Source organism: Gallinula chloropus, assembly GCF_964237585.1.
Source record: "Gallinula chloropus genome assembly, chromosome: Z".
Classification (NCBI taxonomy): domain Eukaryota; kingdom Metazoa; phylum Chordata; class Aves; order Gruiformes; family Rallidae; genus Gallinula; species Gallinula chloropus.
The window spans coordinates 60,623,454-60,650,201 of NC_140089.1; the positions used below are offsets into that span (position 1 = coordinate 60,623,454).

General features: G+C 44.8%; 1 protein-coding gene across 1 annotated transcript in view; it reads right to left on the reverse strand.

Annotated features, from left to right (window-relative positions):
* Positions 1–26,748, reverse strand: part of KANK1 (KN motif and ankyrin repeat domains 1) — a gene marked incomplete at its 5' end in the record, with an annotated part of 53,064 nt that overhangs the window by 20,711 nt on the left and 5,605 nt on the right. Inside the window, one exon of the mRNA XM_084278649.1 lies at positions 5,498–8,155. Within this exon, the coding sequence (XP_084134775.1) occupies positions 5,498–8,155 (2,658 nt within the window). The remainder of the gene's footprint in view (positions 1–5,497; positions 8,156–26,748) is intronic.

Sequence of the window (26,748 nt, forward strand, 5' to 3'; positions counted from 1 at the left end):
GTAAATAAAAAGGCAGAGATGAGCAAACATGTTATGTTTAAACATTTACAATGACTGATATTAACCCATCCACCTGAGAAGTGCCTTACTTTCAGAACACTAAGTGTAGTTTCATTTTAAGAGATATTTTGGAGCCATTCCAGGTTAAAAGTCAGTGGACTTAAAATTTAGGAACAAAAATTGCCAGGCAGCAACTATTTATATGATAAACTGACAGAAGGCAGATTTACTTGGAACCCAGGCATAGGTAAAATGTTACAGCTACCATCTGGCTCCAGGGAAAACATTCTTTTTTACAGGATGGGTCCTTTAACAGGATTTTAAGAAAAAAATCTCAATTTCATTTTCACTGTCACTTTAACCAATTTATTTGTGTGGAAAAGCTGCTTTCCATCCCCAAACCAGCTTGTGAAGCCAGCTTGTTGAAACTGGAAGTCAAAGACTCTAATTGAACAAGATTGACCACAAAACACGGCACATGTGTGAAACAGCTTATCATCTTGTTTATGAAATGTTTTCTTTTCCAAGACAAGTGCATGTGAAGCTTGTTGAAAGCTATCCTTAATTTCCCTGATGAGTGGTGGATCAAAACTTCTCATGATGCTGGGCACAGCAAGAAGGTCATCTTCATTCTTTCTTTTATTTATGAGGAGTTGATCTTCTCAGCTGATGCTTCACTGTTGTTGAAATACAACAACACTTTCTTGGAAAAAGAAGGACATCTTCTGCCACTAAACATTCACAGGTGTGCCTGCAACCATGGGAGTTGAAACCCAAACAAAACTCAGTGCCTTATCATACCCCTGTGCCACAGTGTGGGGAGGAAAGTGAGGTTTTACCAAAGTCACTCTTAACAGCAAAGCTAGCAGGCTGGAACTTGCCAGTCTCTAAGCAGCAATAGGTTTGAACGAAAAAAAAATACCATAGCAAGCTATACTCTTTATTAACTGAAGCCCAAATGAGAAGATATTGCAGCCTTCGAACACACCATGTAGCCTTGCCACAGAATGGAAACAGCAAACGGTAACAACAACAAAAAAAATAAGTAATAAGCTTCTGTTAACACACTACCAGGGAAGGTACATCAAACCTCTTTAAAGAGGTGTATGGAGATTCATTTGATTCATGTCTTTATAGGACAATTACTGACCAGATCTCTGCTTCTCTTCTGATACCCTCCCCCACTGCCAACAGCCAAACGCCTCAGTTCCTAATATAGAGGTCACTACCATTTTCAAATGACATCGACATCTGAGCTTTGTATGTTGCCACAACTAGCATCAGATTAATAGATACCACCTCCCATATGAAAAACGCAGAATAGGCACTGTATTCTTTGAGGTGCCAGCCAGACACACAGAACTCATCTGGCGCACAGCTGTACTACCTTCCACAGAATATTAAAAACCACTCCATTTAGGTCAGTCTTCCTCTCGCTGGCACAGAGAGGGATGTATCCTGTTACACAAACAAGCACATCTGTATAGAAACTTAACCTGGCATTAATCAGGTTAAGGCATTAACCTCTGGCATGCATCTCTGGCAGAGTTAAAGCCAAGGGCTTCATTCACTTGCTAAATGTAGACCAGTGCAATTCACAGCAGCCCACAGACTTTGGGGGTCCAGCAACATGCTTGCGCCTTGAAGTGCAGCAGCTCCCAAACCTCAGGCAAGCCTCAAGTCTCCAGCTGCACTAGTGTGGTCAATGCTACCAACCCATCAAGCTACAGAGTCCTTGAGAAAAAAGGGCACAAACTTTGCCAAACAGAAGAGCTGTAAAAAGAAAATAGATTTCTCCAATTCCCTGCTGATTTTGTATTACGACTGACTAGACAGAGAAAGACAACCATGGTCACCAGACCTCATTAGCCCTACACAACGGCTTTGCGCAGCCAGAGGCTTCTCACACCATTATTATTCCTTTGGTCTTTTCATAATTTCTCAGCCTTCTTCCTCAGCTCTGCAAAAAACTCAAGAGCTGAAAACCTTGAAAGATCTTTCCACCAGATGGCACATTGTGTTTTCCTAACTCCCAATACTTTGACAACACTTGCTTCCCACTTCCTACTATTCCCTCAAGTCTTAATTTAAGAAGTTGCCTTCTTCCTCATGAGGATTAGTGTAATGCTTCCCCTAGGGTGGTCAGTCAGGATTGCTCAAAAAAGGCAACTGTAAAACTGATACTCCAAAGATCACTGAGGCAAAATAACCATGCCTTTTCAGGTCATGAAATGTCAAACTCAGGTCAAATATGCTCAGGTAATTTTTACAGCATATCAGTTGTTTTTAAATAGCACCCTTGCAAACTCCTTGCCTGTTAAAGACATCTGTCTACAAGATTTGTGAGAAGTCCATGTAGTTAAAATCCCTACAAGTGATGTTAGGCCTCTGGCTGGTATTTCACAAAATGCATAACATGTTCTCTCAACTGCAACTTCCTGAAACTTCTCAAAAGTTCTGTGACAATAAACTGAGAACAGGATTGCACTTGTCTCTCTCACTCCTCCCTAACTGTTTCTGATGGAAGAATAAGGGTCACTTAGTGTCTGGGTTTGTCACCCACATCCATACCATCCAGAAGGACACAGATGGGGCACAAATGTTGGCTAGCAGAGCTTTGCTGCATGAAAATCGGCTCACCTGGCCAGTGGGTTTGATTTCCCTGACTTGTGAGGGCTTCTGACAGACAGTGCGTATATAAATAGCAGTTGCTTAGTTACGGAAATGAAGGTGTTTATTTTGCAACACGCAATATACTAATTGCTATTAGTCCTGGTTCAGAGATCACCTCAGAGGTCTGCTTGCCTTGCATTTAAGGATGCCAGCTGTCGAGTCAGCCTGCGTCCTGTTCAGCAAGCTCCACTGCATCACCTGCCGCTCCTGGGCAGTGAGACAGCAGAGATCCCTGCGGTGCACTCCCCTCACCCCACCACCACATCCCCAGAAAAAAGCAACACCTGATTTGTAAACCCACAAGAACAGGCAGTAGGACCAGCAGATAATTGCAGTATTTTTGAAATTAATAGAAAAAGAAAGAACCTGAAAAGTTGAGAATTTGACTCATGTTCTACCTCAGGTTACCAGAAGCAGTATGGACCATGAACCCTTGAACATGGCAAACTGGTACCCAAATCACAAACCTCAAAGACAGCAGAAGTATTTTTTGCCCTAAAAAGACCTGACCTCTAAGAGGCACTTATTAAGGGTGATCTATGAATAAAATACTGAAGATGATGCTACTGCCACTAATCTGAAACAAGATGCTCCTGCCTGTATTTTAGCCTGTTTTCATAAGGAACCAAGGCTTGTGAGGCCATGCGTCTTTCAAGAACTTAAACCAAATCACTCATTTTAACCAAACCTGACTTGAGACTCTGTGCTCTGTAGCATATCTGTATTTATACAAGCTTTAGAGAAATCAGGCTGAAATGCCAGGCCTGGAGAAAGTCATGCTTGACTGTTGAGTTCAGATACAAACCACCCAAAAAGCTGTATCCAAGAGACCTAAATGTGAGGAAAGACTTTTCAAGACCTCACAAGCTATTATGAAATACTGATGTGTGGGGAAAAATCCTCCCACCCCCTCAGAAAAAAACCAACCCCTTTATTAGTTCCAGTGCTTACAGAATTATTTAAGCTAGTGCTTCTTTCAGCAAAAAACTTCTTACAGAAAAAAGCAACATCTGATTTGTAAACCCACATGAACAGGCAGCAGAACTAGCAGATAAATGCAGTATTTTTGAAATTAATAGAAAAAGAAGAAAAACATTTCAAGCTTATGACCTCCTTCCCACTCTAATTATCCATTGGTCTAAACTGTTGTAGCCTGGAGCCTGATTTATGCACGCAGTACTAGCATGCAGCTCTCAACAGAGACTAAAAATAAAGAGATTTTACACTGAGCATCCACAGCTAAAGATAATGGTGTTACAATAAAATTACTCCAAAATATTTTTATCAAGAATGTGAAATCTGAATCTTGAGTAAGAACATATCTAGTAAAATATGATCCATTACTCCATCTCTGTCTAAATATTTTCAGGTCTCTAGACTACACATTTGATACTGTGCAGTAAAAACAGGGAAAGGAATTAAGTATTTATGGCTAGTAAAAATTCCTCCTCACTGTTTTTAAGGACACTTCTGATGTCTGCTAGATACTCTTATTATCATAGTATCATTATCTGTCAGAAACCCAAAATGTGAAGTGCATACCAGAAAGATAATCTTGCATATATAGTATCATACTGCATGTATAAAGACAAGATACATCTTCTTTAATCGCTACATAAATGTTGCTTATTGCTATAGTGAAAAGAATATTTACCGAGCAGCCTTTTAACAAACATAGGTGAATTTTAAGACACCAAATAAGCAGTATGTTAGCCAATAATATTATTATGGCATTACGTGGTATATGCTCAGGATTTTTTCTCTAATTCCACACCCACAATACAGATGAAATTGCACAAGTTTTTCCCATTTACTTAACCTCTTTTTTTCAGTCACTGTATGGCAAGACCAAGAAGGCATTATCTAACAGTCATTGCTAGGCACTACATTTGCTTTCCAGTAAGCCAACTTTTGTATATTCAATGGTAATATTGTTGGATTTGCCAGTAAGGTATTAGAAAAAATGGCTAAGCTTTAGACTAGACTATCAGACACGTAATAATAATAGAGTAAGCTACTTTACCCCAGGGAATAAAGAAATCTCTCAAATTAGTTGTATAGATTTTAAGGTTAATAAATAAAATGCAATGTGTATTTAAATTTTAATTCTTGTCTTTCCTGAGTGTCACCAAAACCTCCAGCAGTAATTACAGTTTATGCTTTTCAAACATGAGGCTGTAATTAGGGATTAGGACAGTTACTGGAACAGAAGATGCAAGATGTGGTTTCTGTGAAGTGCTCTGGAGTAGCCTATTATAAAGCCATCAGTCCTGCTAGAATGGGGAAAGTACCCCACACCTCTCTCTGGCTGAGAGGCACAAGGAATGAGGGCAATGGAAGAAACACTTAAAAATCCAGGAAAACATCTGCAGAAACATGTCAGTTTGATACAGACGCCGAATGTGACTTTCAACTCTGTCAAATGTGACACCATAGTTTTTAAAGGCAACATACTGAGTTTAAAGGAAGGACAACATTCTAAACCCATAGGCATTAACCTCAAATACTCTTAAAGTTATAAAACACAGCCAACACACTCCATGGTGGTCAAACTCTGCATATTTTTAGACACCTTTCTTGCTGGGTCATCCTCCTCATCACCATGCCCTTCAGAGACTGTAAAGAGAGGTAAAACCACCCTTGGTTTTTCAGTTGCCAGCGGCAAGCTGGAGAGACGACCCAATGGGAACAAACACAGTCATGTTCTGCATTTTAGTGGGGAGGATCAGACACTTGCTTACAGACTAAGCGAGAGTTTAGCAGGGGAGTGACCTGTGCCCCAGGCAAAGCATGGACCAAACTTGTGCCTGGACGCTGGGCTTACCTGGTGTGGTGTTTCTCTCCATGCACTGCTTCTGAAGGTCCAGGCTCCGCAGCTCCTCTGTGCTTGCGTATTTCATGACGGAGTTGATAGAGCTGAGAGTGCTGATAAGCTGTGAATTGAGAGATCCAATCTGGGAGTGGGGCTCCCCAAAGGCTTCTGCCAATTCACTGTAATTTTCAGCAAGCAGCATCTGCTGTTCCTGCAGCAGCTTCTGCACACGCTCTATGTAGTGGTCCAAGCCCACCCTCAGCTCAGGAGGAGGCAGAGAGCTTTCCAGTAGGCTGCTCACCGGCTCGCACACGGACTCTACTCCAACACCAATGCTCCGGGTGCCAGCTGGTACAACCAGCAATGAAGGGGGTCCGCAGGCAATGCTTCTCATTTTAAGACCAACCAGGTAGTTCTCATGAACGTTTATCTGCCCAACACCGCAGTCTTTGGTTTTTACTGCAGAGGGCTTTTCAAAGCCCGAGTGGCTAGAGAGCAAGGTGCCCACTCCAACAGAACGTGTTTTAGCAGATGCATGAATATCTTTCACCCGGCCATCTCCTACTGCCACGCTCCGCGTCTCCACGGTCTCCGTGTTGGTCTGTTTATCGTAGCTGCTCAGAGAGGTGTTTGTCCCGCAGTCTGCTAGAGAGGCTGTCTCTGTGCCGGTGCATTGGCTCACCATCTCCAACGAGGTGCTTGTTTGCTGGCTAGCCATAGAAGGCACAGCCATCACTGTCGCCTCTGCCCTGCGCACAGCCTCTGTGGCTGTTTCACGGGACACACGCTCTTTGGGGGTGTAAACCACCACGTCCACTGAGCAATCCCCGCAGCCCACAGACTTCACCGCGCTGCCTGCCTGCGCAGTCCGGTGAGGGCTTGGCACACATGCCAGCTCCTCCTCTGTGTTGATGCCTGTCTCACGGACACTCATTTCTGCGCCCACCGCCTTATCGTGCAGCTCAATGGACCTCCCTGTGCCCTGGTCTCGCACCTCTGCCCTCTCCCTCACCAGCCACTGACTCATCAGCAGCTCAGGGCCCGCAGCCATGCTCCGCACGGCAGGTCTGCAGGAGGTACCGACACTGCTCATCTGCAGGTGGTCCCCCACTGATGAATCGGCAACATCCACATGGTCTCCCACCATTTGGTCTCTCGTCTGCACAACAGCCTCTACCATCTGGCTGATGACACAGGGCTGAGCCATCAAAGCTTTATCCACTTTTTTCCTAGACCCAGCTGCCTGCAGCTCCTGTTTCAATTTGGTCATTTCTCTGTCATGGGTAGTTTCCTTTAACTGAACTTCTAGCCTGTAAATCTTCTCCTTAAGGGCTTCGATGGTTTGCTGCTGAAGCTCTATCTCTTTCTCAGCCTCTGTAGACAAGCCAAGCATGGCCTCCGTCACCCCAACCGCTGACTCTCTCATTTCTTTCTCTGTCCCCACAGCTACTTCCCTGTGTTGCCTTGCAGATCTGTTGTATATAACCACATTGTTCATGTTCTCATCAGCACCTACAGCAACAGATCGGGTTTCTTTTGCCAAGCTTTCTCTGTTTCCCCGAAGGTTTGCAGAACTTTCATAGTTGTTGTCCTGGATTTTTTTCTCAAGGGCTTGCATTTCAGCAGTCAGCTGCCTGAACTCCTCTATCCTCTGAGAGCTCTGCTCCATGCTCTCTACCTCTTCCTCACAGTCTATATACAGTTCTCCACCTCTTCTCACCTGAGACAGGTGTTCCCACTGCTCTGCATTTCCCGCACTGTAGGATCGTTTTCTGAAACCATACGTATCATTTTGAGTGGCTTTCCTCTGATTCTTGAGTTCGGCCATCATGTGCCTCTTCTCTTCCTGTAACACTGAAATTTTGACTTGCAGCACAGGAATGGTCTTGACTTGCTCCTCAAGCTCCTTGAGACGCTTGAGGGCAACTGCCATTTGCTCCCTGATGTGCTGCAGATGCACAGGACTCACATTGGTGACTGGTGTGGATATACCTGAGCTCATGGGGCTGTGACGAATGGAACTTCCCAAGGAGGAGCTGAAGCAGGCGCCGTAGTCGCCATTCCCCTGATACCCATTCTGCAGCTGCTGAGACATGTGACTGTACCCACTGGATCCAACAAAAGAAGGGAGGGAGCTTGTGGAGCCCATGCCTCCAAAGCTGGAAAGCCGGGGTCTGCGGACATCTCCAGGCACAACCTGCATCATCCTCTCCTGTTCAAGTCGCCTCCGCGTTTCCATGAGGGTTTTTGTTACATGGAGGTTGTGACGAGGAGGCTGGGGGGAAGGAGGAGGAAGCTGCTTACTCTCAGGGATGGTTAAGTAAAAAGGAGATTCTTCAAAGGAAGCCGAGGGTCTTGCGGCAATGGATGAAGTTATTTGACTCCTCGCTGCCAAACACAACTGCTTGTTCTCATCACTGTTTGATGAAGAGAGAGACTCTGTAGAGGCCCAGCCACTGTACTGGCCACCAGAGATCTTGGTACCCACTGAAGCTGGTACAGCTTTCCTCTTCTTTCGGATGTTTAGTTTCTTAATGGTATTCCCCTTTTGTATATCATCCACGTACTTCAGAAAATCCAAGTCTAGCTGGTAGCCATAAGGTGTTTCCACAAAATAGGGGTCTTTCCGTTCTTTTTCATCTTCTCTATTTATAATAACTTCCTCTTTTTCTGGAAAAGAAGAAAGAAAATCGTAACTGGAAAAGAAACTATGTCTCACTAAAATATGTGTTGAAACACAAGTGCAGAAAGACGGTGCTCCCAGCACACCAGAGGCAGAAACTGCTGCTGCAGCTCAGTGGACAGACCAGCTTTCCGCTGACTGACCCTCAACACTAAATCCTGATTAACTTTTAAAAAGTTAATCGGTAGGTTTCCAAACGCTGGGAAGTGCATACCCGCATAAATGCATACACACAGGCACACACAGAGTCTGTTAAACAAAGGGGCACACAAGTGGCAGAGCTAGTAGCTCAAAGCTGTCCCCCAAATCCCTCCAGCCTTCCCGCGGCACACCAAGCTTTCACACACACTAGGCTGTCACATAAAGACCACAGGATTGCAACGTACCGCACGGATCATCCGTAGAACAGACTTCTCTAGAGGCTGTGTTCAAGTAGGCAGCAGGAACTCTGACCCCGCTCCTTATGCAACCGATGGCATGAGACTTTACACAGATCTGCAGTTGTTTTATGGCTTCGGGAACTGCTGCCACAAGAGCAGCAATACCAGTTTGCTCTCACCTCAGCTCACGTTACTTCCACCAGCGCCTCTGCCTCTTTCATTTTAAACTACACAAAGCCTTCGGCATCAAGACAGGCGGTGCGACCCCCTTTCCAGCAGGGTCCCAAACCCTACTGTCACTCTGCACGCGAGGAAGATCTGTCCAGGCAGGGACAGACCTGCCTATGCCCAAAGTGATCTAAGTAAAACTTCATCCAATCTGCCGAGCTTCCACGGGCAGAATATTTACGTGCAGGCTGCCGTACAACCTACTCCTCCCGTCCCGCTTGGAAAAAAAGCAAAACAGAAAAATAACTGTTGCGAGTTATGATCTGCCGGAATAGCAGAAGGCAGCTTTCCGGTTACCTGAATTAGCCACATGACTCTACCCCCACACTGCAAATTTTCCAGCCACGTATAGCAGCCCCAGCTTCATGTGTCACCCGCCGAAGCCCTGCCTCCCGCCCGGCTTTCTCTTTCACCCCCTAAGGAAAAGTCTCCCGCACCCGCCCAGCCGCGCACCCCGGCTCCGCCGCCGACCTCTAACAGCACCCCTTCCCTCCCTCCCTCCCTCCGGCCGTCCGCAGGGGCTGCGGGGCGCTGCCCTGCCCGCTCCCCCGCCCGGCTGCCCACTCACCCTCCCTCCCTGCCGAGGTGCGGGGTCCGCCCCGCGCCCCCGCTGCCTTCCCTTGCTCTGCCCGCCCTGCCGCACCGCCGGGCCCGCCCCGAACGCGGGGCGCAGCGAGCTGCTACCGTGGCTGGAAGCGACTTTTCGCCGTTTCGTTTTTAAAAGGCGAAGTTTGGAAGCCAAGTCTTCTTAAAGGAATATAAGCCAGGGGTAGGGGAGGGCGGGGAGGAGAAACTCCCGACTTACTGCAACTACAGGAAGTGACTTAATGTTGTACCGAGAAGGTTGTTGGTTTGTTTTTTTTTTTTTTTTTTTTTTTTTGGGGGGGTGGGGGGGGGGGGAGAAGGGCTCCTGTTTTTCCAGTTTCCTTGGCATGCTTAAGAAAAACTGTCTGCAGACAGTATAACTTTCATGGTGAGCCTTGGCGCTTTTGACTACCACAGGACACTCTAACAGTAGACAGGAGGAGGATGCTGCTGCTCAGGGAAGACCTACCTTCCCTGGCACGGGTAAGACCAGGATAGAGACAGCAGGCAGGCACCATGTGAGAGCAACAGGAGTGGGGCTGACCTGAGCACATTGGTATCTTGGTGGCGCAGTGTGGACAGACTGTTCAGCAGACACAAACAACACCCCCCACCCCACCCCCAACCACATGTTTCTGCTGAAAGACCAGTCTCAGTATGCTGTGGTATTTACTTACAGATGCACCCAAAATAGCCATCTAAATACCCGAGTGGAAGCAAAAATACATGCATACACACATAGTTAAAGGGCATAAGCATACACAGCTCCTTCCAGCAGCACTGCTTCTATGTCAGGCAGGAAAAAAAGTCCCCAAGACTCCCACTGGCAGGGAGGGGATGTGACAGAGCATATTCTCCAAATTATTCCTCTTCCTCCCCAATTTCAGTGCTCAGTTTCGAGATTCTCATCCTGCTCTGTTCCCTACAGGCTTACAGCTCTTCTTTCCACATCCCCACAGCTCCTTGCCCAAAGCTTGTCACCTTCCTTCCCACCAGTACCCCAGTTTGGTCCCTGCTCTCACACTGGCCCTCATGCCTGTAGTTTTTTGGCCTCTTTCTGGCCGCCTTCCCACTCATTTTCTCTACTTCCATCCATTTGCTTGCTCCACCAGTTCAAGCTCAAAATCTGGTTATGCTCTCACTCCTCATCCCAGGCTTGGTTCTAGTCACTTTACGCTGCCCATGTAAATTCAAGATCCATCTGTTTTACCGGTTCTCTCATTTTTCCCAGTTTCTTTACTGCTTGTCTGGGTCCTTGTCTTCCTACTCAGCAACATCTCTGATTCTCCCATCACTACACCAGTGAAGTCAGGCAGCTCCTCTAAGCTGTCCTTGGGCACAATGCATAAGCGTTGGATGGGGGAAGGGAGGAACAGACTTGCTGGAAGTCCCAAGACTTATAAATAAATGCATCTTGGAAATATATTCATAAAACCTCTAAAAAGACATGCAAATCTCATGTTAAGTCATGAGAGCCAAGCTGGAATCTCAGACATTTTTTTTCTTCTTCAAGGAATGGTAATATTGCTCAGCAGAAACCTGTCAAAAATAAGTAATAATTAAAAAATAATCACACTGACCCTGAATGCCTCACTAAACCTCTCCACAACACCTGGAGGAAGCTCAGTATCTTTATGATGACATCTATTTGGTCCTCAGCCTAAGCTGGCAGCACTACCAAGACCCAGCTCATGTCTGCCATTCCAAAGGCATGAGACTCTGTGCAGACCTGACTGCCTGTTACTTCTCCTTAGAGCAGCACTCTGAGCACCCCACCAACACAATCCCAGTATTACGAGTTGATCTTTGAAGATGTTTCTTGACACGTCATGGCAAACACGGCTCAGGCATGCCATCTACCAACAACGCAACACTGATGCAGCGTGGAGGAGCTGTGCCAAGCCTTTGTGCACGTTGCTGGCTCAGAGAAAAAGCCAAAATGGGTGTGCCTGTTGAGCACAGAACAAAGCAAAATGGCTGTTTTCAAGCAATAAAAATGATTTTGTTTGTTTCAACAGAAAAAAAATCTAATAAAAAGGGAATGAGTGATAAGAATGCAGCCCTTCTTCCTTTCAGCCCCTAAGTCCTGGGTGAACCACATATGCCCTTACTCCCTAGCTTTGGTCGGCAAGGATGAAGTGTTACTCAAGGAGGTACTTCAGATAAACCCTCAGAGGAAGCTTTATCAATTCACCCTTCGGCCAGAAAGGCAAGCCATCATGGACAGAGACCGTAAGTGAGCAAGAGAATCATACTCCATTTACCCCACACGTAGGAGTAGCGCAGCCAATACTGAGCAGCACAAAGACTCTTCTTAGATGTCCCGTCTCATCCTAGGCCAGCTGATCATGGGCACTGCTAAAATTAGAAGAACTGTTCCCCAGCCTCTACAGCAGGTCAGGCAAAGTTTAATCACACTGTTGTGTTACACTGAAACAGTATGTGAGGGTGCAAAGATGCAACACATTTGCACTCGTGAAAACACTGCAGACACTCCTGTTTTCTTCTGAAGTGTCTTAAAATGGGCAGGACGCAGGCAGCATTTTAAAAATTGCATTCTTCAGTTCTCCCCTCCTGCACTGCTGGGACAGGCTCAGTCCAAACATTCCTGTCTTTCAGATTTCTGTTAAATTATATCATATCCAATGCACTGCACAAGAAAATCAGTACATTAAAATATTGAGTCAGCCCTACCCAAGTCCACACTAATCATGTCTGCTTCTAGACCAGGAGAACTGGGGGGAAAAAAAAAAAAATCAGTTGATGTGCTTCAAGAGTTCTGAGGGAGAGAAAAGCATTGAAAATGTGGGCATGCAGAGAGTTTTGGTTTTGCAAGCTCGCAAAACTTCGTGGTAGACCCACTGTGGAGGGGCCAGGAAGAGCAAAGAGACACAAGTGAGGATGTATTTCTGCAGCTAGAAGTCTAAGTTGCCTTGAAAAATACAGACATGACATCTAAAACCTTCCTCCCCAATCTGGTTATGATATCTGCTCTAAGGTATTTTCATCTTGGATTTGACTGCTATTAAAGAAGTCTTTTCCATTGAAATAATGTTGTGAATGACAGTCTCCTTCCAGAGGTCTGGCATAAGACACTTTATAAAGAACGCTGTGGAGGAAAAATACAGAGGCAATAGCTGGTGCAAATGGAGTTGAATCAGTATTTTCATATGTTCTGCTTCAGTTTGAAAGGTTATCTGGGTCAGCAGAAGAGCAGATTAAAAGAGTTCTGACTTTTTGATTCTTTACTGCAGCATAAAAGAAATCTATGCTTTTCCACTTCTCTCACCACCAATGCTACTTTTGTTCTTTTCTCCTGTTCTTCAGCATATATAAATGAATATCAGCCTCACCTTCTGGAAGAACCAAAACACACAAAGCTTAACACTTGCTTAAAAAGAAAACGCAGAATGGAATAATTAATATATTTTTCTTCCATTCTCAGGTGTTGGGATTTGAATGTAAATTAAAAATACCCAACAACAAAACCACTTGGAAAATAGACCTCAGGCCTTGCAGCACAATGATTTGATTGGCTTTCTTTTGGCTAGCAATATACAGAAGATGCCACAAAATTACTAGCTCTCCAACAATTTATCCTAGCTGTCGAGTATTTTCAAAGGTGGGGGGGAGGAGGCGAAAGCCCAGACAACGAACAACCTTGTCCTGGTTTCGGTCAGGATGGAGTTAACTTCTTTTGTAGCAGCGGATGGAATGCTGTGTTTGAGAGTTAAAATGAAAGCAGTGCTGATAACACCCTGATGTTTTCAGTTGTGGTCAAGCAGTCAAGGACTTTTTCAGTTCTTCATATTTCCCTATTCATGAGAAAGGAGGGGACGAAGCCAGGACAGGTGACCCAAACTGGCCAAAGAGAGTATTCCATGCCAATTACTTCATGCTCAGTATAAAGGGGGGCTGATGGGAGGAGGAGCAGGGGTGGCTCCAGGATGCATGGTTTTTGGGGGACGGTCGGGTTCCGGGACGGCTCTGGATGGCACGGCCTGAGCTGTGGGTTTGGTGAGAAACTGCATTGTGTATCAACACTTTCATATATTTTTTGCTCTAAAGTCCTGTTAGCATTGTTATATTTTATCTTTCTGCTATTCTAGTAAACTATCCTTATCCCAACCCACAGGCTTTTGGTTTCTTGGTTTGGGGTTGTTATTTGCCCCTTCCTTTTCCCTTCCCTGGCCTCACCTCCCCCTCCCTTTTCTCCCCCTGCTCTTTTCCTTTGGGGAGCAGGCAGCTGCGTGGATCTCGGCTCTCAGCCGGGGTAGAACCACAACAAACCTATGAGAATTTTATTTCATTATTGAGAGGGGGAAACTTGCAGAAACACAAAGTTGTTTCTTCTGTACTTTGCCAGACAGTGCAGGAGCATCGGGAGTTTCCTTTCCCCCTCTGCAGTGAAAACACACCTCATTGGCGTGAAGCACACTGCAGGCGTGGGGTGCAGAAGGCCTCGGTTGCCTCCTTATGTACCACAGGGAGAAGAGCCATGGTGGCAGAACCAAGCCATATAGCAGCCATGACAGTGCCTGGTGCTGGCCTCAGCTACCCTTCCTCTAGTGCCAGGCTGGAGTTGCCTGAACAGCCGAGGCTCAGCTTGTATGGGCAATGGCACTGTTGCCCAGCACCATACCCTGAGGCACAGACTAGCTGATAAACAGCTTCTCCTCTTTTTCTACCATGGAAAAACAACCAATAAATACCGCCTCGTAAGAAAGCTCATCGGTCTTGCTATTAGTCTGCTACAGCTATGTCTGGAGCAAACAGGACTCAAGGCTGTGGAGAATGGGATACTACAGTCCAACCTGAAGTGCCCCAGCCAGAGGGGGATGACCAATCCTGCTACAAATGCCATCATTACAGGCATGGGAGATTTGCCTGTTACACAGGAATTCCATTTACTGCATGTTTTACTGAAGAAATAAATCTCCAGTGTAAAAATATTTGCTGCAAATTTAATCCCAAAGAAAAACGAGGAGCAGAAAAATGGTAAAATATTTTTATAAGGCTTTTAGATGACTTTTTAAAATTTATGTGTCAGTACTCCAGCTGGGGAGTTGACTTTTAAATCTGACATCTAAATACTCGGTACTTTGGGTTGGAGGTTGCAATAAAAAACAAGGGATAGCAACTTCTCTGATAACAACAACAGAGGGAGGCTGAGGCTACAATGCTGCGCAATACGTAAGTTTTTATTTCAAGGTGTAGAAGCTCCAGCTCAGACATTTGTAGTGGCAAGCCTCACAGAAGTGAATTAAGGACACCACCTGTCAATGAACATAACCAGCAGCAGTGTTGAAGAAATATGGTTCAAAGGGGTGCTGTGTTTTGGTAGGCCTGTGAATGCAAAAACTGGGGCACTGGGCTACATCCCACATTTACCACACGGCATGGGTAAAAGAAGGCATTTAAAGAATGGACCTGCTATCTTAAATACCACGCTTTTCCTAGAAGTAGCACGACCATTAATGTGATAAGATAAAAACTCAGAACATTCACAGCCACAGTGCAAAGGCCATTAACAGCATCAAGTCTTCCCATTGACTTAACTGGGCTTTTCCATTGCCTTGATCGGGCCACAGTGAAAATAGTCTTTCAAGCAGTTATGTCCCTCAATGTGACAAATCTCAGTTGCTTAGCATTATATTAGGATTGACATTATAATAAAATCATATAAATAACTTAATTGCTTAGCATTAGAGCAAAACCAATGAGCTTGCTCTCTCACTTTGATACTGGTGATGAGATGGATGCACTAGTCTGGGTGTCCCACTGTCACTTCCTCCTCAAGGGTCAATTCCTAAACCACAGAACCAGTTCTTAACATGGTAGAAGTCTGGCTTCTCTTATTCTTTGCCTTTTGCTGTATGCTTGCTAACTACGTGCTGACTACTGTTCATAGCTACGAAAACCAGAGTGTTTTGGTATCACTTAGAAAATGTTCTGAATGCTCACCACCCTGCTCTGCAAAAGCATTTATAGTGAATAGCCTTTTTGGTGTTAGGAGTGTATCTTAGGAGGGTGCCTTTCAAGGTCACGTAGCCTTTTTTTAGACCATTAAATGTCTTCTTTCACATGGTAAAAAAACCTTACATACAGACCTCATATCTGAACATCATCTAACCACAACTAAAAATTATTTTTGTGAGCTGAAAGTAAAAAAACACCTTTCCAAAAGGCTCCTGACCTGCTCTAGCCTTTTTAATGTCTAAAAATTAGACTTCTGGAATCTCTGAACTGCAGAACTGCAGCTCAAAATAATTTAATTTAAAAAATAAAATGCAGGCCATAAGAATTTTGTGCACATTAATTAACCCTGAATAAAGAATTGTTCTTGTTTATGAGAAATCTTTTCTTGGGGAGAAAAAAAAGCAAAAAGCACAACCAACTGTTCTGAAAGTGACTGCTATATGCCTCCTTATTAAAATTCACAAAATCTGCTTGACATTCTTGACAACTCTCTTATGTGAGACTGATAATATGTCTCCTTTTCAACAGCTTTCACTTTCTGGGAATAGCTCTAGATCAGGCAGTTCTGTGGTGGGACATCTTGTATGTGCCCCACCTCAAGGTTGCCAACCACAGAAACTCAAAAACTAAGAGGCTAGTCTGTTCTGCTGCCGTACAGTTTCTGATTCACAGGTCCCAGGGGACCACAGCTGGTAGGAAGCAGGGCATGGGTGGGAAGGGATACAGTCATTAGCTTATACTGCATACTGCCTCACCAGCAACAAGGAAGAGTGGAATAGAAACCATGGTGGGTGCTGCTGCTGTTGTCCACAGAATCACAGAATGCTAGGAGTTGGAAGGGACCTCGGAAGATCATCTAGTCCAACCCCCCCCCCCCCCCCCCCCACCAGAGCAGGATGACCTAGATTGAATCACAGAGGAACACATCCAGGAGGGTTTTGAATGTCTCCGGAGGAAATTCCACAACCTCTCTGGGCAGTCTGTGCCAGTGCTCTGTCACCCTCACAGTGAAAAAGTTTCTCCTTACATTTGCATTGAACTTCCTATGCTCCAGCTTGCACCCATTGCCCCTTGTCCTATCACTGGCCATCACTGAGAAGAGCCTGGCTCTGTCCTCCTGACTCTCACCCTTTACATATTTATAAACATTGATAAGGTCACCCCCCTCAGTCTCCTCTTCTCCAAGCTAGAGAGGCACAGCTTCCTCAGCCTTTCCTTGTAAGGAAGGTGTTCCTCCACTCTGTCATCTTGGTGTCCCTGTGCTGGACTCTTTCAAGGAGGACCATCACCTCTGGGTAAATGTTACCTGAAATTGGGCAAATTACAATCATATGTAAGCCTGTGGGTTCATTATGGCTCTGAGCATCACCAGCATGTGCACCATCAACTGAGAAGCAAGTGGTAGTCTTAATTGATGTGTTTCCCAAATCATCGACCACAACTGCCACTTAAAGCAATGTACCATGTCAGAAACTGTAACTGAGGAAGAACAAATTTGCTTTGTATTGGAAGTAAACCACTGCACCAGTGACGGGAGGCTTCCCAATTGCCTTGATTCCATGTGCCTTTATTTTTTTGTCTTGCAGTATATGTCTGCTTGAGAATTGCCCATCCTCATTCCACGAAGCATTTATTTCATTAACTTTCTGCTGTGTGCACACTTACTGGCTCCAGACACATTGTGGCAAACGAAGAGCATCTAAGATACTCTCCAAATCACACTAACTCAGGCCTGGCAAAGTAATTCAGTTAGGGCAAACAGAAGATATCAATCAGAGACTTCTCACACCCAGAGGGAGAAAGACATGCTCTGTCGACTGCAGTAGGAGAGCAGCTCTGTTTCAGACCGTCATGGTCCTCCTTTCAGGAAATACATCCCCATAGATCTGGGCTAACTGATTCTGCCAGCGATGCTGATGAATGCAAGCTTGAATCCCTGTGCTGGTAAAGCAGCTTTCTGTCCTCTGCTGCACAAGAGAAAACCCAAAGCTCCTCTAACTCCCTTGCCAACCCTTGAAAAAGAGGCATGCTTGCCCTGCTCTTCCAACAGTACACCTTCCCCTGCTACTTTGCACCCCTTTATTGTTGCAAGAAAAATTACAAAGGCAAAAATAATTGCAAACACCAAGGCTTCCATCCACATAGTAGGATGGGCTTCACAAAACCCAGATAGAGGGGCTGGCAAAGCAGAAGAGAAACAAACCCCCAAATATTTCTCTTCCTTTCTTACTCATCCAGATCATCTCTCCACCCCGCTGGGGGCCAAAGGAGTCATGGATGCAAGCCAGGTGTCTGCCTGAAAATATCATTTAACACAACTGTGCATCAGTGTTACCTCAGGAAGCCCAAGCAAAGGCTGTGTTTGCTTTGTAGCCAAGAACAACTGAAACAGGAACCAAAAATATTTAGATTTATAACATCATTACCCTTCTGTGCCTATAAATTTCTGCAGAGGTGAGAAGTGAGAATGGATACATAGGGCTATTGTAACAAGAGTAACCATTAGGAAAGAGCCCGGACCTCTAGGATATAAACCTGACATAGAATATTAAAACTGATTTACAGTTACAGTTTGGTCTTACAGCTGTGCGTGGGGTGGAGAAAATGGCAGAATTGTCTGCTGCAAGAATGGTTCTACAAATATTTGTGTTCATGAGTCCTGGAAGGACATTATTTTGTCAAATGGTTACCTCCATAAGGAATATGTTTTATGCTGCGTAATCAATATGGTATTTCAAACACAAGGAATTGTTTCCTCCTACCCTTTTTTATATTAATCTAGTACTGTATTAACACCGATCTCTTCTGTAAGATTAAAATGCATGTTGCCTTCCAGACTTCAAAACCTATTTGCATTTTCCAAAAATGCTGAAAGGTTTTAATCAGTTCAGACTGAATGAACTGATTTCTCCAACAGGTTAAAAATGCATTCATCAGAGAAAATACAGAAAAGGCACTATTAGAAAGCACATTCTAAATAGCTTAAAACCAGTGGCTTACAACTTAAAGTCTATGAACAGTATTCCAAATTAGCAGCTTGAAGCTTAACAAGATACCCGTCTGCTGTTGAAACAGTGCCTTACAGTACACAGGTGCAGTGCTCCCTTTGCCTGTATGTTCACAACATGGATCTCCCACTAGGAAAACCTGTATTTGTGGAAGGAACCAAGCTATTCTGCCTGTAACAAAACCAAAGAGGCTACCAGGGGTGTGTGAAACCACAAGTGCAAGCTCCCTTCAGACCACGGCACTTGTGAGACTACTCCAGCTATCCAGGCACCGTTAAAGAACAAAACCAAAACCAAACCCCAACAACTTAATACCCTAAAAGAACACCAAGGGCTGGTCTGAGGTGTGCTACCCTGGGGTACCCCCAATCCCTTTTCCGGCTTGCTGTCAGCGCGAGCAGAACCAGCCAGTTGCACCTCACCTCTCCCGCCACCCCGTCCGAGGGTCTCACTCACCAGTCCGCCCAGAAGCAAACCCTTGGACGTTGCTGCGTTTAGTTTTTCAGGAAATTAAGCCTGAAGCACACTTTCCTTTGCCTTAAAGGGAGTGCGTATTCCTGACACATCAGCAGGCAGGGAGCCCAGAGGTTGCTACAGAGCATTTATTTATACTCATTTGGAATTTCCTGAGACAGTCCCAGCCCGGCACCCAGCCCGGCGCAGTGCCAGTGATTTCCTTCAAGGCAGTTCAGATGCTGCGCAACGCCTCTGCCTCCTTGAGGGTTAAAATTCATTAAATGGGCAGCAGGACAAAAGCAACTGTACCAAATGACACACTACAAGGATATTTTAAAAAAACAAGTTTTTTCCTCTGATGAAGACAGATTTAATTCCCAAGAGGGAATGGGAATGACATGTTCAGGTTGCTTCTCTTCCAGCTGCTCTCCCTTCCTCCCCAGGATCTTCACCCCCCACCCTCCTCATTTCTCACTCCCACATGTAGACTGAGAGCACAGAAAGGTTCATTGATATAATGTGGGCAGAACAATTACCTCTGTTGTAGCCATCAGTGCCTGCAATTCAGGCTGGTTTTGTTTACTCTTCTCAAATGCAACTTACAATTTGAGGGATAAAAATAAAAACTTTAAGTTACAGACACAATTTTCTTTTTTTCCCCTGAAACAACCAAAATGCATGAGACATCCCTCATGTTGGTATAAGCACTTTCAAAATGATACACATGCATACTTGATTATTTTTCTCTGTTCAGTTTTCTTGTTTCCATATAACACCAAGTATTCACTCAAGTAAAGATAACTGGGATTCCAGATGCAAAATGGGTCACTTCTCAGCATCACAAAGAGGTCCTCAAAGGCCTCTGCTCCATGTCTTTTCACCTCTGGTTCCAATAACAGTTGCTGCAAGTATAGCCAAACGAGAACTGCAAAGTAAATGGGCAAGGGGTGAGGCTAAGTAACAGTCTGAAGTCTTCACAGGACTACAGGAAAATTGTTTTATTACCATGGCTTCTATCCATATTCCCAAGAACAGCTAAAAAGAAAGAAAGAAGAAAAAAAAGACCAGAATTGCTAAAGTGATTTCCAAGATCATTGGAGATTGGAAGGGTTGTGCTTCAAACAGAAGTGGGATCTGGTGCTGAAATGACAGCAGAGAGGTCCAAGTCCTCCACAGCGCCTTCAGCTAAAATGGCATAGACTTCCAATGAAAGAATTTCCTGAACACGTCTAGTGACTTCCGTGGTATTTAATACGAAGCAAAGTAATATTTAATACTTGCAGGCATCAGCTTTTGGAATACAAACTAGGTCCTGCCTTGTAGGCAAATTTACATTTATTTCCTTGAATTAGAAGTCATTGATGCATACACTGTGAAACATGAGCTCCCCAAAAAAGTCTGAAGATCTCTAGATGTAGCCAACAAACGCAGAGAATTTTAAATAAGCTTGGTTTGGTCTCTGCTCTAACCACCCCATCTATAAAGAAAAGCAGCTCCCCATCAACAATGCTTTAGGAACAGCTTCTAACCATGGTTTGAAGCTTCTCCTAGAAGACAGCAAAACTCTTAAGGCAGCTGAAACCTGATGCATATTTTCTGTTCAGGGAAACAAAAGCAAAAATTCAGCTTTTGAAGCCCTGACAGAGCCTGCAGCCACTGCTCTGCACTCGCTGCCCTTCAAACTCTGCCTTCTAACCTGTAGAGCGAGTCACTGGCCAGGTGAGGACAAGCAGTGCACTGAGTGGTGGGCATGTCTACCTCTATCAGCAGGTTCTTCACACCAGGAAGGGAAGAACATGAAAATACCCATCCAGTTTTCTGCTGTGAAAAAAACACTGGTATCAAGGATAAAGTACTAGAATAGAAGGTGTAGCCAAAACATCCTTCTCAGGAGTTAGGATTCTGCTCAGAGAGAGAGGGAGAGAAGAAAAAATCTCTTAACATGCATGAATTCGTTTTTCTAAAAAAGAAAAAAAGACATGATATCCTGTTTACAGAAGAACAGATTTTAGCAGCTGTCTCCGCATGCACCATCTGTTTATCATTACTCTGTGGTTTCAAGGGCTTGACACCTGAATGAGTCCTGCATCAAGTCATGCACCTTCAGTGGAGACTCTTCAAAGCCCGGTCAACACAGCAGGCTGAGAAAGACCTGCCACAAGTGCAGGCAATAACCCAAGGTGTGCATCAGCACTTCATCCCTTGTCCCGCAAGTCAACTATGGAGGCACATGTCTGGGTCAGCACCAGTAAAACCTAAAGCCAGAAAGCACACGCGTTATTTATTCTCTTGGCCTTTGAGAGCATTTTGGTACCAAATAAACTCATTCAGCTACTATTTACTGTAGAAACAAAACTGAGGTCAGAGCACAGCTCCTCAGTGACCAAAAACCCTGACTTGGTCTGCAGCAGAGTGAATGTAAGTTTTGATGTATGGGCAACCGTCCAACTGGTAAATTCTTATCTACAGAGGAGGTTATTTCACACCCCTTTTGAAAACAAAAGGCAGAGAGAGGGCACAATGGATCTGTGAAAGGCAGTGCACTTCCTCAGCACTGGAGTGGCTCTCCCTATAAAGAAGTAATATACCCATATGCATCAATCTTGTCCAGGTGCACGCAGAGCTGGTCTGGCCTAGCACTGTCAGGTTTATGTTCCTAACCAGAAAACCACGGCTGTTGCATTTTGGTGAAGGCTGGATATGGGGTTCTTCTAGGTTTTATTTTGCTGGATTTTGTTGTGGGACACAGGGGTGTCATTGCTGTGGGTTTGGTTTTGTTTTTTTCTTCTTTCTTTACAGCCTTCCAGATTTTGTGAGCCTGCTTCCGTAGAGTGGTTTGAAACCCACTAACTGTTCAGGTCAGACCTGAGACTGATCTGGTCTACTCCACCTTCTCCTCCGTAGAAAATGCCTCTGGAAGGACATCAGAAGAAAGTGAATGTACAGCAGCATTTCTCCTCTTAGCTTCTGCAAACCTGTGATGCAGAGACTTCCTGAACCTGGGGTGGTCCAGGATGGGCTTTAGGTCATGGTGTCAAATGTTTATTTTCAGACTAGCTGGGAGATATTCAATAACTGGGTTCAAAATGTCAGGCTGCAGCTGATCTGTTAGTACTGTAAGGAGATCTACTGGTCAAGTGCCTGGAGATAGAGTAATGGGTGATTAATGTGATGCAATGACTATAAAACACTAAAAATTTCCATATGAGAGGCTTTGTAAACTTCAATTGGGTTCCTCACTAGTTAGCATCTACCCAGAGAGAGGATGCAACTGAAAAATGTGCTCTGTATCATCAGTGTCTACCTGGTGTAGCTTCACACAGAAACAACTTCAACTACTTGGTTAATCTGTGTGTCATGAGGCAAGCCATCTCCCAATATGACTCTTTGGAAAAGCAGGAAGTTATTATTGTGGGAGCAAATAGATAATTCAAGCCTTCAAATTTGCTGATTTTTTTTCTTTGTCTTCTTTTTTGTATGGATGGTCAGGCCTACTTGCTTGTTTCCACTGAGGTGTCAGAACTCAGCTTGCAGCTTCTAGCAGAGCTTTACAGGTCAGCTTTGTTCTACCATTTTGCAGAGACAAAAAATGAGTGACACTGAATGGGAACACAAAAGAAAGGAAAAAATCCATGGCTGTAAAAGAAAGATACTCATTCTCGAAGCTGGAAATACATGTGTGGGCTTTTTATGCCACAGGCAAGTATGCAGAGTGACCTCCTGCCTGTTGGGAACTCAAGTGGAGGTGTCAGCCTCGGGACTGTCTTCTGGTGCATTTGAAAAAAGAAGACTGACTCATTTGGGGTCAGGTGGCGGATCCTGCCAGCGTGGGAGGTATCCTATGTCTTTCAGTTGTCAACCCCAACTTCCCCAGCTGAGCAGAGGCAGGGGGTGCAGGAAGGAACTCATGGCTTTGCTAGGGAGACTGTACAGGATGCGGGTTTAGGCACCTCTTTCCCACTTAGGACAAGACTCAGCAACTAAACACCGTGGATTTCTGTTAATGATTACTAACTCAGAAACATTGCGCTTCTACCCACAGTAACATACTGACTACACAAAAGGCTGAGGGAAGTAAAAGCACCACATAAACCAGGGGAAAAAAGCCAAGTGCCACACATAACTAATGATAGCTCCTGGGCAAGACGATACACGTCCGTTATTAATGTTGTGTGTAACTGACACATGGTGTGTGCAGTACATGACACAGTGGTGGGACTGCAGAAGGATGGTAAAGCTGGAGTGGAGCAGAGGATGCTCTGATAAGTTGTGCACAGAGATGTTTCTCCTGCTGCTGTAGTCTTGGCTGTACCAGGTGTCTTGTTCCACAGGGATATGTGCTGAGGGCATCTGGCTGAGCCATGCACATGCTTGTAGAGTTGTAGCCTTACAACTTTTCTCTGCAAAGGGAAAGGGAAGTATTTCCCTGGAATTATCAACATTGCATTTTCCACAGCACTAAAAATGGGTTGTGAGAAGCCTGTGAGTGTTAAATGCAGTGTGGAGTGTGTAGAGTGGTTGAGATCAAGAAGAGGCACAGCGACTGCACCAAGGGAGAAGTCTGCATGTCTTCAGGGTAAATCCCAGCATTGGAGAAAGGGGACAAAAGGAGTATCAGGGAACAAAAAGGAAAGGATGACATCCTGGATTGCAGACGTGCTGTCTGAGAGGGAAGGAAGGGAACAGGACTGTAACTAATGATGGCAAGGGAGAAGGGTGAGAGTCTAAAGGGCGATCGATGCAGTGGATGCACAGCCTTGTGAGCGCTTTCAAGTACTGACAGGCTTAACAGCTAAGTATCAGCTATCTGCCTTCATGTAGAAAAACAGAGGACAGGAACAAAAGAGAATTATTCTAAAATACAGTTTTGGTGGGGTTTTTAACCTTTTAACTTACAGGAAAATATATCTAAAATTTAAGCATCACAATTTCTGATGGAGGGAAGAGGAAGAAGTGGAGCAAGGGCTTAGCCATGGACTTCTTGTAGTGATCCTTGTAATCTCTTAAAACATGACTGCTCTAATCTTGTCTTTGTGCTTCTATCATACACAAATGTCAGTCCACCTTTTAAACCACAACAATGTATTTTACCGGGGTTTTTTGCACTGTACTTTTTTTTAAAAGCTGTGCACTTGAGATTTACCCAGCTGTGCACATGAAGTGTTAAAACTTGACCTGTTTGCTAGGATTAGACCTGAAATTCCAGTAATAGGAGCTAAATTGCACAAGTGTTTTCTTTTTATTATTAGATCTTCTGCAACCCATACCACAGTGCTCGAGGCAGAGGGGTTGGTTTTGTGAACAGAGGGTAGGGACGGGGCTAAGAGAACATCAACAAACATGCCCCTCAGCAATAAGAGATGACTCCAGACCAGTGATGTCTGGTTTACACAGAGAGAACAATCTGTTCCTAATTATGAGTTAATTTGATCCTCATCCTAATCTGACCAAGCCTTCAAACCCAGCTATTAAAAAGTTTCCACCTCCTCCCTCCAACCCCCTCCCCTTCCTACTTTCAAACTGATACTGAAGTGTAATACAAAAATATCAGAGACAGATTCTGTATGTTGAAGAAAGCAACATATTGTTATGAAGAAAAAATACATAGGAATATATTAATACAAGAGAGGACAATTACATAAAACACTTATCACAGCGTGAGAAAACTAGGGTAGATAAATTGATCAAAAAAAGGGATAGACTGTGAGAGGGGGTCACATTACTTCTACAGGAAAGGAGATTTTGTAAGTAGGGAAGAATGGACCAAAAGCATGAAAGAATGTGATGGGATTTTACATTCTCTTACCTCTCTGAGCATTAAGGCACTTCGGTTTTGTCAAAGTCTGTGTGAAGAACAATCTCAGAAGACTGTATCTCATGCAGACTGAGTATATGCTATGAACAGTTTAACAAGCTAGAGGGATGAGGGAGGGAGAGACCCCTATTTGGACATGGTCAATCTGCTAACACCCAGACACTGCAAGTTGGAACATGTATCACACATCAAAGGCCAACCATTGTTTTCAGCCAATATGTTAAGTGTGATTTCAGGATGAAATCAGAGGAGGTAATGGGAGAAAGAAAGGTCACAAGCATAGTTCTGTTGTGAAGCTGGTCACACAGGGACATCCTGGCAGGAATCTGTACTTTGCCACCAAGGAGACTCATGTTTCCAGAGGAAGGAAATGGAGATACAGCAGCAATGCCAACATGGGCAGCCTGAGAGCTCCCTCAGCCCTTAAAACTGCTGTGAAAATATGATACGGGAAGAGCTGCCCTTCTGTCATCACTAACACAAAGCCTTACAAATGGCACGAAAGGGGAGGAGGAGAGGTGGCCCTTACAAGAAGCTTCTGAAGGACTTCTGCTCCTTCAGCAGTAACCCTTTTGCAAGGAACATGTCTGAATGCAGGCACTCAGTGTTCACAAACCGACAACAACTGGCTGTAGTCAGGCTGTTTCTATCCAGGCCAATTCCCTGGGGGACCACATCCTTTTGAGGGCAACAGAATCCCTTCCCTTCCCACAGGGAGGAGATTCATGGGCATTATTCATAAATTACTTACTGCAGGAGAATTTTGGAAGGGAGCGAGGAATACAGAAGAATAGTTTTGGGGGAAAACACAGGCTTTTTAGATTAAGTGGCCACTGCAGGATTTTCTGAATCTACCACATGGGTGCAAAGCTGTGGTTTCCACCACAGAGCCCAAGGGCTTTTGCCACTGTTAATCTCAGTGAGGTTGCAGGGTACCATAAACTGCAAGGAGTACTGGTTTAGTCCCTAGAGAACTGTTGGCTTTGCAATACAAGACCAGCACTCTCAGCTGCCTCCAGGACTGTAGTGGGCATGTACTTCCACAGGGAGCAGCAACAGGCCGCATGAGAAGGTGCAGCTGCTGCCCATGCAAGTGTATCACAACAGCTCAGACAAGGAAAGAGAGTTACTCCATTAACAAGTCTTGTAAGAGAGGAATGAACACAGTCCTCTGTCTAGGTGATATGTAAGAAGTTTCTGCACAGCTGCAGAAGATAATCCAGAACAAGACACAATTGCAGTAATCTCTGAACAAAACACAGACCAATTAAATCTGTTCTGTTTTTCATGGCACTTTGTCCTTTTGCATAGAATCTACATCTTATAAGGCTTTGTGTCTTGGGCCATCTTCTTCCTGTCACATCCAGTTTCCACTCCTAAGGACTGGGCAACCTGAGCCAGGCTCTATGTCCTCAACTCCTAATGACACTGTATTTACTGTATGCTTCCTAACTCCTCCCTACCTCTTCCCTTTCCAGCAGATTCCAAAATCAAGCCTGAAGGGCATTCTTCAGGCAACAAGTCTTATGTAAAGGAAGATGTGTGATCCTTGGTCCTCTGTGGTCTGATAAAGGCCAATAGGTTAGGCACATGCAAGTCAGTGTGTTTCCAAGCAACAACAAATACACCCTTGGTTTCCAGGTTTCACCTACCAATTGCAGAAGAAACAAGTATTAGTTCAAGTAGAAAGTTGGCACTGGCTGTGAGATTGTGTGCTCCATCTCCAGCCATCTGTCTGTAAGGCAGATTTGGTATCAGCGAGTGTACTACAGCACACTGATGGAAATTCTGATACACCTTATGATAGACTTGATGTGAAATCACTGGAGGCTTACTTACTCTTCACCCCACAGACTTCAGGGTCCCACCCGAGCTTGTTTTTAAATACTGGGCACCACCAGAGTGACTCACTAGATCACTTGTGGGTGAGGCAGGTGCAGGATCCCAGTGACAGCCCTGAATGCCATCTGCCCATCCTAAAAGCACAAGGCAATTCAGTAGGCTTTCTGGATGGCAAGAGTCTCCCACCAGCTGCTGAAGCACACCTCAGGCGTACGCCCATCCCTGCTAACTCTGATAGTTATCAGATGCAGGCTGAGAGCAGAGAGCATGGTAGGAGAGCAAGCCCA